The sequence below is a fragment of the Nyctereutes procyonoides genome, unplaced genomic scaffold (assembly GCF_905146905.1).
Source record: "Nyctereutes procyonoides isolate TBG_1078 unplaced genomic scaffold, NYPRO_anot_genome, whole genome shotgun sequence".
Lineage (NCBI taxonomy): Eukaryota > Metazoa > Chordata > Mammalia > Carnivora > Canidae > Nyctereutes > Nyctereutes procyonoides.
Window position 1 is genome coordinate 33,530,296 of NW_026575049.1, and position 10,288 is coordinate 33,540,583.

The window sequence follows — 10,288 nt, forward strand, 5'->3', positions numbered from 1 at the left end:
AATAAACTTTATTGAGATATAATTTACATACAATAAAACATACATGAGTTTAGTTTTGAGGAGTTTTGAAAAATACACATGTACCTGTGACCACCACCACAGTGAACATATAATTCACACACATTCACACACACACAACTCTCTCTCTATAGTTTCGAGGTGCTTGTTTCGAGGTCGGAGGGGGGGGGGGCAGTCTATGCTCCCTCCATAACGTGTAGTATACCACTAAACTACCACCTGGCCTGGGGGGGGGGCGACAAAATTTTCATGTAAATGTAGAGGCAAGCGGCACGATTTCCTTTCTATATCTATATCTCTCTCTATAGAGAGCAGTCATCATTATGCGAGGATGAGAGAGTGTGATAATTCAGAAGAGTAAACGGTGCGAATTTTCCGTCTCAGGAGAGAGTTTAACATTAATAATAGAAGGGGGTGGGGAGTATGACGAGTATATGTGGTTGGTAATAGGGAGGCAGAAATTAAGTTGTATGAAACACTGATTATACACACGGATTCAGTGTATCATGGGTATTTCTATCTCTGAAGAGTGGTGTGAGGGAGGGGGGGGGAGAGTGGGAGGGGTGTTGGGAGTTTAATATATCTTATTTGGGGTGTTTTTGAGTGTGTGGTGGTAGTATGAGGTGTGTGGTTTGGTTGATGTGATTCGGGGGAAATTAAGGTAGGTGTGGGTTAGGGGTGGCTGGTTTTGATATTGAAGTGAAATTTGTGGTAGAGAGAGGATGTAATAGATGAAGATGTTGGTGGTGGTTATTTTGTATGGGGGGCTCAGGATATATTTGAAGTTAGATGATGGAAAGATTGAGAGAAAAATGTGAGAGGAGGAAATAGAAGGAAAAAGAGAAGGGGAAAGGGTATTTGTGGGTGGGGAGGGGGGGTTTGTTAGAATTGAGGAAATGTAATGAGAAGTCTATTAGTGTAATGGGGGGATAGGGTTTTGTGGTGGAAGCTCAATGAGGTGTGTGCGGGTGGATGTTGGCATTGGTGTGGGCTTGGTTTTGCTAAAGTGGAGTGGTTCTGGTTATGAGAGTGATAGTAGGGGAGGAGTGAGGTTGTGAGATGGGGATTTTGGAAAAAATTGTGTGGAAATAAAGATGATTGCGTTGGTTTTTTTTATTGTTGTTGGTTTTTGAGTTATGTTATATTATGGAGAATAGTATTTGTTTAAAGATGGAAAGAGATAGTTAAAATTAACATGATATAAGAAATGAGCAAAAGGAAAAGGCAGTTGTTTAAGCTAACTGAGCTACCCAGCCACCCCTATTTTGCCCATTTTAGAAATTGGGCTGATCATCTTCATATTGAGTTGTGAGAGTTCTTTATATATACTAGACACAAGTTTTTGTGAGATATATATTTGCAAATATTGTTTCTCATTCTGTGGGTTTGCCTTTTTTATTTCTTAACAGAGTGGGTTGAAAAGCAGATGTTTTGAACCCTGACAAAATCCATTTCATAAAATATTAATAGTTTGTGCTTTTCATGTCCTAAGAAACTATTGCTTATGCCAATGTTGTACTGATTTTCTCTGTTTTCTTTTAGTAGATTTACATTTAATGTTTTACACTTAGGTGTATGATGCATTTTGAGGTAATTTTTTTATCATGTGGAAAAAGTATTGAGTTTCTTTTTCTTTTTCTTTTTTTTTTTTTGCATACAGATCTTCAGTTGTTGGAGTGCAATATGTTGAGAAGACTATACATTATTACTGTTTTTGTTTTAAATGACCTTAAGATGATCTTTTAAATAAATAAGTAAATAAATAGAATTATCTTAAAAATTAAAAACCAGTCAATATCTTTCATTTACAGAGAAATGTTCCAAGCTGCCTTTTGGTATCAATCTTCTACTTCATGGAGAACTTTCATTGACATTTCTTGTAGTAAAGGTCAGCTGGCGACAACTTCTTTTCAGCTTTTGTTTGTTTGAAATAAAAAGCTTTGTTTCAACTTTATTTCTGAAAGATATTTTCTCTGGTTGTAACATTTTAGGTGATAGCTTTTATCTCTTATTCCTTGAAGTTACCACTCTACTATCTTCTGGTTTGCATAATTTCTGATTAGAAGTCCATGATAATTTTTCTCTTTGTTCTCATTCTTTTTCTCTGTGCAACATCTAATATTTTCTGCTTATCATTTTACCCTTTGGCAATCTGATTATGATTTCTCTTGATACTTTTTTTATGTGTTTATCCTTTTTGGGTTCATTGGTCTTCTTACACCTATGATTTTATAGATTCCATCAAAATTTGGATTTTTAGTCTTTTCCTCCCCAGCTGCTTGAAACTGGGCCACCATCATGTACACAGTAACTATCTGGACCAGGAAGTTCATGACCAACCGACTGCTTCAGTGGAAACAGATGGTCATTGATGTTCTTCACCCCGGGAAGGCAACAGTACCTAAGACAGAAATTCGGGAAAAACTAGCCAAAATGTACAAGACCACACCAGATGTCATATTTGTATTTGGATTCAGAACCCATTTTGGTGGTGGCAAGACAACTGGCTTTGGCATGATTCATGATTCCTTGGATTATGCAAAGAAAAATGAACCCAAACATAGACTTGCAAGACATGGCCTATATGAGAAGAAAAAGACTTCAAGAAAACAGCACAAAGAACACAAAAACAGAATGAAGAAAGTCAGGGGGACTGCAAAAGCCAACGTTGGTGCTGGCAAAGAGTGAGCTGGAGATTGGACAACAGAAGGAGTAAAGATTCTGCAGTGGCTTTATCTGTGGTGATTGTGCAGATTTTTCATGAGAGGATTAATAAACTAAGAACGTTAAAACAAACAAAGAAAAACTTGGTTTTTTAAAATTGCCATTGTGTATTTTAATATTTTCTCTCCTTTTCCTTCTGGAACTCCAGTTACAAATGTGTTATGCCCCTTGAGATTGTGGACATTTTTGACAATAAGACTGTTGACACTTTTCAATCTTTTTTTCTCTTTGTGCTTTGTTTTGGATTTTTTCTTTGGTATGTCTTCAAATTCATTAATCTTTTCTTTGGTAGTGTTTAATATGCTCTTAATTCCGTCCAGTAAAATTGTATTCAGATTTTGTGTTTTTTGCCCCTAAAAATTCCATTTGGTATACATATGCATTCAGCAATGTTTCTGTACTTTGGCTAGTGGGAACTTGAATATTTCCAGCAATAGGTGAACTCTGAGAATTGTTCAGCTTGCAGCTCCCCAGTCATTGTCTTTGTTTTTTCCTGTTCTTTTTCTTTGCCCAACTTCATGGGCTTTCTCCCTATACATGAGCAGATTAGTATTTAGCTAGAGGCTCAGAGTGACCCTATGCAGATTTCTGGAGCTCTTTGATTATGTAGTACCTTCCTTTCCAGTGTTCTATGCCCCCAAATCTAGCTGCCGTTGGTCTCTGTTTGGGTTTCTCCTTCTGGTGAAAAGATTTTCACCAGAAACTCCCCCCAGGTTAAGCTGATGCAATTGGAGGGTTTACCTTATTTTTCCTTTCTACTAAGGATCATAGTTCTATATTGCTTTTCACCTGAAACAGCAATTGTTGAATATAATCTGCTATGTCTTGTATTTTGTTCTAACAATGGGGCAAGGAGTATTTCATGGGAGTCTCTCCTTCATGGTTAGAAGTAAAAGTTGGAATTAAGCCATTTTTGTCCAATCACAGAGATGGGTATCAAAGCCTATGCTTTTCATTCTTAAGAGCCTGTTTTCTCCCCACCCCACTCCCCAGCTTCCTTTAAATCTCACATTCCAGAAAGATGTCAGGTAAAAATCCTATCAGTGAAAAGCCAAATTGCTATTCTGCTTGCTGGCAATTTCAGTAAAAAGGATTAGCTGAAAGGAGTTCACTGTGATAGTTGGGCTACTTCGCAGAGGTGCTCTGCCAAAGTGAACTTTCATTTATTTTTTTCCTTGTGAGTGAGTGGAGAAAGTATTGGACAGATCTTCATTTATTTGCTGACTCATTCAGTAATTCTGTCATTTATCCATCCATTCAAACTTATTTATGGAACACCTAATGTGTTCCAGGCATTAGGCATCTGTTCGCATTGGAAGGACAGAAGGAACTCCTGACGACTTTCTTTTGCTATCCTTTCCCTCTCCTTGCTCGCTCTCCCAAACCGTCAATGTGATGATCATGTGAGAAGGGCCCAGATGGTGACATTTTTGGGATGTCTCCCTGGACTCCGGGGGAGCTTCTGAGTGGTTAAGAGAGAAGTTAGGCCTTTTGTCCTATCAGAATAAATGCCAGAAAACCTGGGAGGAATCACACATGAAGTCATTGTCAGCTAAACCTTAGGCAGCCATTAACGTTTCAGGAGAGATTTATTTATTAAGTGCTCACTGGGAGCAGGAATGGAGAACAACACAGGCCCTTCAGGAAACAGGACAGGATGTGAAGGCACCGGCATTCTCACAAGAAAGGTGGCAAGGCTAGATGAAAATTTTGCCTCAAGCTGAGTCGCTTCGGTATCTGACTCTCATCCTTTTCTGTCTGGATGTCATAATAGCGACAAAGGAGAGAGATCTTTTGTAGGTTACAGGTCCCCCACACTCTCTGTGTTCTTGCGGTTACCTCTCAATAGTCCCTGGAAGTAAACCTTAATACCACTGAGGAAATGGGAGCTTGGAGGAGGGAATCATGAGCTCAAGTCATGCAGCTGCTAAGTGCGTGGCCCGAATCTGAACTCAATCCATCTGACTCCGGGGCTTCCCATCCGAATGTTGCGCTGTCATCCCAGCATGCACAGTTGCTCCCTTTGACCAGACCTGTCTCTGCCTTTCTTACCCCTGCCATCCATGAAGCATTTTGCTTGTGCAGCCCCTCTACAGAGCACAACGTTTTGTGCCAAAGGTCAACGTTTTGTGCCAAAGGTTGTCTGGGTTCTTGTATGTCCTCCAGATGTTGGTGGCTCATCTTGGGAACGAGTTCTTCCCCTTTGTGGCTGGTCTATTGGAATAGAAGTGAAAAGCAGGTCTGGCCAATGACTGCCTGGGAGACCAAGAGATGACAAACAAAAGGACACAAAGATATTCTCATCTTGAGGCTCTGTACTCCATCTGAGCAACTCAATTGGTCAGAAAGCACTTTAGAGGAGAGGCAGGAACAAAGTGATAGCCTAGCCCCAGACTTGCTGCTGCTGGAGAACAAGACATGAAGTATGTGCAGGGAGAGGTTGCAAGGCTGTTTCTAGAAGAGGCACGGGCAGGCCTCAGATGGAGGCTACATGGGCTAATGAAATAAATGCGCTTCCTGCTTCCCTGTGATTTATATTTCTAAGCCTGCACTCCATAGTAATTCAATAAAGCTGCAATGGCAGGAATGTCTGGCAGATTTTTCAAGAATCTGATACTTGGCTCATTGTGGGGCCTCGAGTTCAGTGTCTGGATCAGAGGAGGATATGAAGGGACCCCAGAAACGAGCTTTGTTTTTCTCTCTGTCAGCCTTTCCTGGGGCAGGACAGCCCACCTCTTCTTGCTTTGTTCATGTCAAAGTGGCGTTTTTTTTTTTTTTTTTTTTTTTTTTTTACTGAAGGCTTCCTGAAGATGATTGCCTATTGGAGAATGAGGAGGTTTTCTCTGCCCTCTGATCATGGTCCTTCTAATTTGGTCCTTCTAATACTTTACTTCAGTATTTTTCTTTTCCTCTTGATGTAACCAGAGACTTCAGCTGTATTCCCTGAGTAACACTGGGACTGCTCCTCATGGCATTTCCCTGTGGGTGCCACAGGGACTGCTTGAAACCTCTTTCTTGGGACCCCTGGGTGGCTCAGTGGTTGAGCGTCTGCCTTTGGCTCAGGGCATGATCCCGGGTCTGGGGATCGAGTCCCACATCAGGGTCCCTGCGAGGAGCTTGCTTCTCTCTCTGCCTATGTCTCTGCCTCTCTCTCTGTCTCTCATGAATAAATAAATAAATCTTTTTTTAAAAAATGCTTAAATTTCTTTAGAAAAGAAAAAGAAAGAAACCTCTTCCTTGTCTGCATGTGTAAGATGGGGCAAATGAGACAGAGACAGAGAGAGGGAGAGACAGAGAGAAACAGAGAGAGAGGAGAAAGAGAAAGGTATTAATCTTAGAAGGAGAACCCTTACAGTTTCCATTCTAGCAACTTTTCTAGAATCACGCTGGCACTTTGAGTTTGGTAGTAGAAATCTGCTTTGTTGGTTCTACACCTCTTTTGGGGGCCTATACCTCCCCATGCAGGGTGGCTCTAGCAGGCCATCACCTGCTGTAACAACCTTTTACCCTGTAGGAATGAGCTCTTCACCCACCCTAACTAGTTGGATTTCTTTTTCTCCTGGCCTCAACAACTGGTCCTTGGCTCACTCCAAAACCTGAACATGGCCAATTGGTGTCATTTGGGTGATTAGGTGTGGATGTTGGGGAAGAGGGGATTAGGTTTTTTTCCTTCTGTCTTTTCTTTCTGGAACTGCCATGAGAATGAAGTAAACCCAGAGATACTAATGGTGGGCAGTTTTATCAGCAGGCCTGAGACTGAAGCCCAAGAGAGAACAAAACAGAATTATAAGAAAGTAAATTAAATGTGTGTTACAGCTTCATTTGAACTTCTGGGTCCAACTGTCCCTAAAGCAAACACTAACCCAAGACTTTACAACTTTGAGACTTAGTCCTTGGTTTTTGTTATTGTTTTTTTGGATTAATTAGTTTGATTTGGGTTTCTGTCACTTGAAACCAAAGGATTCTTGACTGATACAGTTTCTGAGCATAACATGAAATAAAAAGCCATAAGGAACTTGTAGTAGTATGGCGGTGATGAAGATAAGTTGCCCTTTGCCCTGGTTGTTCACAGTCCAAGGGGTTGTCATTGCAGTGGCTTTATCAGTCAGAGTTTTCAGCTTCAGACACTTCAGGTGCAAGTTCTGGTTCTCTTTTGCAGAAATGGAAATTATTGATGGTGATCCAGTAAGCAAAGACATTTTAGGAGGGCCAGACTTTGAGACTACAGGTGCAGCAACAAAACTCTGCTGTAGAACTTGTCAGGTGGAGACCCTCCCCTGCCCATCCCCAGCCAGTCCCAAGGGTCACAGACATGGCTCCCTGCACTGCCAACATCTTATAGGGTGAAGATGGGGAGAGGTCACTAATAAGAATATTTATCACGTTGGCTGCCTCTGAAAATTAGAGGGAGCCACCACCACCCTTCCTAGAATAGAACCCCTGCAGGGTTGGCCTCTGGGTCAAAGGTAAGCATGGATTTGTCTGATTGGTGGGGTCTGGGTTGCATGCCTTGCTCTGGTGGCAAGAGAGGTGACCATCTGGTTTCTATAGTAACCTCTACCTTACATTACACTTCATAGGATGGGGACTTCTTTGGACATAGGACATGCCTTAAAAATGTTAGGTAGCCAGCTAGGATGACAAATACCCACAGTATTGGCCATATTAGGGAAGGTTAAGTTTGAGCACACACCATCTTTGGCCCCAACTACAAAAACTGCAAAGTATGCTCCATGGAAGACTCAGGCTGGACAAACTTTGCAAAGTAGGACCATGTGGCCAATTTCCCCATGAAGCCACATGACCAATGCCCATTCTTTCTTGCTTGCAAATTACCTTTTAGTAGGATCATAATAATAAACACGAGGCAAAAATCAACTTCCATTTAAGACTGATAAAGTAGTGAATAATCTCAGTTTTTCCACTTGAGGCTCTGAGTCTGTTGAGAAACCAACCCATGTTTTGGCTTTATTATTAGCTTTATTCCTGAGAAAGCAAACTTAGACCCTGGCTTGGACCCCAGGCCATATAGGGCTTGTTGCTCTTTTTCTCTTTAAGTGAAGCAGTGAGAGGCAGAAAATCTGGATAAACACAGCCTCCATCATGCAGGGTGTCTCATTTGGGACCAAGGGAAGAAACTGGAATTCCTGTGGGTAGATGATGAGCCAGAGTCACCCCAAATGGCTCCAGGCAAGCTTGCCCTACACCCCTTTTCTGGTCTTACCAGCCAGATAATCACTGTGTACCAGAGAGAGGAGAAAAGAGAAGGACAAGATGTGCCCCTCTTGCCAATATTGTCTTCTGTTGAGTAGGAAGGGCATTCTCTCCCCTTTGTCAAAACAGGAGCAGTAAGTGCTCTCCTGGTACCATCATTAATTGGGGTCTTCCTCTGTGTAAGACACGCTACTAAGCACTTTATAAAAGTGATCTCATTGAATGTTCATGAAAACCTGATGAAATAACATAATAAGAGCTAACTGTTATTTAGTATTTGTGCCAGCAAATGTTCTAAGCCCTTGGCATCTATTCATTCATTCCTCACTGGCAGGGTTATGGCATGAAATGGGATAACTTGGGGAGATTTTAATAAAAGGACAGTTTCCAAATTATGGGCAGGAGTAGGGCAGATGCTGGGGAGCTGCAGGGATAGTGAAGAAGGTGTGAGGATGGGGCAGGTCTTGGGCTCCAGAAGGAGACGTAGCTGTGTCAGGAAGGCCTCCTTGACAGGACCTGTCATCAGGCAAAGTGGCTGGCCAGAGGTGACTGTGGGAAAAGGCAGGGTGTCCTATGTAGTTTTCAAGTCCTGCTATGCCATGTATAAACGGGACTTCTTGGGCCTGTAATGCTTCCTTCCTGAGAGATAAGGAGCCTCTGTAGCCTGTGCCAGATTATCACCTTGTGTGGGAATATCTTCCCGTTTCAGGCACGATGGATGTACTCTTTTGTCCAAGGCATGTGTATCCTGTGGCACTTGGTCAACCCCACCATTATTATCTGTCCTTCACAGGAAGGGGACAATTTTCTGCTGTGGCACAGAGGGGTACATGGAGGCCAGTTTCCCTCTATCAGTCACTGGGAGAGACCTACTAGCCTTGAGGGATCCACACACACCATTGAAGCTGACCTTGTTCTGGCTCTTCTCTGTAAACTTATAGCCTTGTTCCATCCGACACTTGGCCGGTTGTGTTCTTGTAACTTCCATACCAAGATGCAGAGGGTAGGAATGTTTCAAGTCCCTGCTGGGATTGGAGCTGGTGCACAGACTCCTGCTCCACAGCGACCCTGCAGGGAGGATACTTGAAAATGACCACCTTGGTCCATTTGTCTCCCTTCCTCTGATCAGCCAGTGTGCCTCTCACTTCAACTTCAGCTGGAGCCAGAAGGCAGGTATATCTGTTGGCGTCATGGCCGTGGGTCACCTTAGAACAGGTGAGCCCAGTGCAGGTGGAGCAAGGTGGAGAGTATATCTTGGCGGGGGTGGGGGTGGGGTGTAAAGGGGAGATAACCCAGCAGAGGCACATGCTATTATTGCTTCTGTTTTCTAGGCCAGGAAACCAAGATTCATGGAGTTTGGATAGATGACAAGCCCAAGATTACATCCGTAAGAAGTGGCAAAGACAGATGGCATCCCCTTGCTATAAAGCTTGCACTCAGCAGTCATTCTGGCCCTGGGACTTCTGGCTGCACCTTCTTGTCTCTGCCACGAGACCTGCAGGCCTGTGTGCCGGGCTGGAGGATAGAGCCTAACATCGATGTGTTTCTGCTCTGTGTCCAGAGTCCTAGGCAATTACTGGCATTGCAACAGACCTGTTGAGGCAGGTATTACTGATTCCATTCTATGTTTGAGGAATCTCAGCCTCAGAGAGGTGAAGTCACTTGCTCAAAGCTACACAGCAGTTAAGTCAGGTACTAACCTTGGTCCATGGGATCTCACAGCCCAAGACCTTTCCTTTTTTTTTAATGTATATTTTTTTATTGGAGCTCAATTTGCCAACATATAGTATAACACCCAGTGCTCATCCAGTCAAGTTCCCCCCTCAGTGCCCTTCACCCAGTCACCTCATCCCCGCACCCACCTCCTTTTCCACCACCCCTTGTTTGTTTCCCAGAGTTAGGAGTCTCTCATGTTTTGTCACCCTCTCTTATTTTTCCCACTCATTTTCTCTCCTTTCCCCTATAATCCCTTGCTATTTTTTATATTCCCCATATGAGTGAAACCATATAATCATTTTCCTTCTCCAGTTGACTTACTTCACTCAGCATAATACCCTCCAGTTCTATCCACATTGAAGCAAATGGTGGGTATTTGCTGTTTCTAATGGCTGAGTAATATCCCATTGTATACATAAACCACATCTTCTTTATCCATTCATCCTTCAATGGACATCGAAGCTCCTTCCACAGTTTGGCTATTGTGGACATTGCTGCTATAAACATTGGGGTGCAGGTGTCTTAGTCTTTCACTGCATCTGTATCTTTGGGTTAAATCCCCAGCAGTGCAATTGCTGGGTCGTAAGGTAGCTCAATTTTTAACTCTTTGAGGATC

The 10,288-nt window shown here is 42.6% G+C and overlaps 1 protein-coding gene across 1 annotated transcript; it reads left to right on the plus strand.

The window, feature by feature from the left end:
* The first annotated feature begins 2,316 nt into the window (after positions 1–2,316).
* LOC129511880 (40S ribosomal protein S24-like) lies at positions 2,317–2,804 on the plus strand. Its single transcript, XM_055328990.1, has one exon. The coding sequence runs from the start codon at positions 2,317–2,319 to the stop codon at positions 2,704–2,706; it is 390 nt and encodes a 129-aa protein (XP_055184965.1). The 3' UTR covers positions 2,707–2,804.
* The last annotated feature ends 7,484 nt before the right edge of the window (positions 2,805–10,288 follow it).

Coding starts and splice junctions, on each gene's coding strand:
- LOC129511880 (XM_055328990.1), top strand. CDS start 2,317: ATGTACACAGTAACTATCTGGACCAGGAAGTTCATGACCAACCGACTG.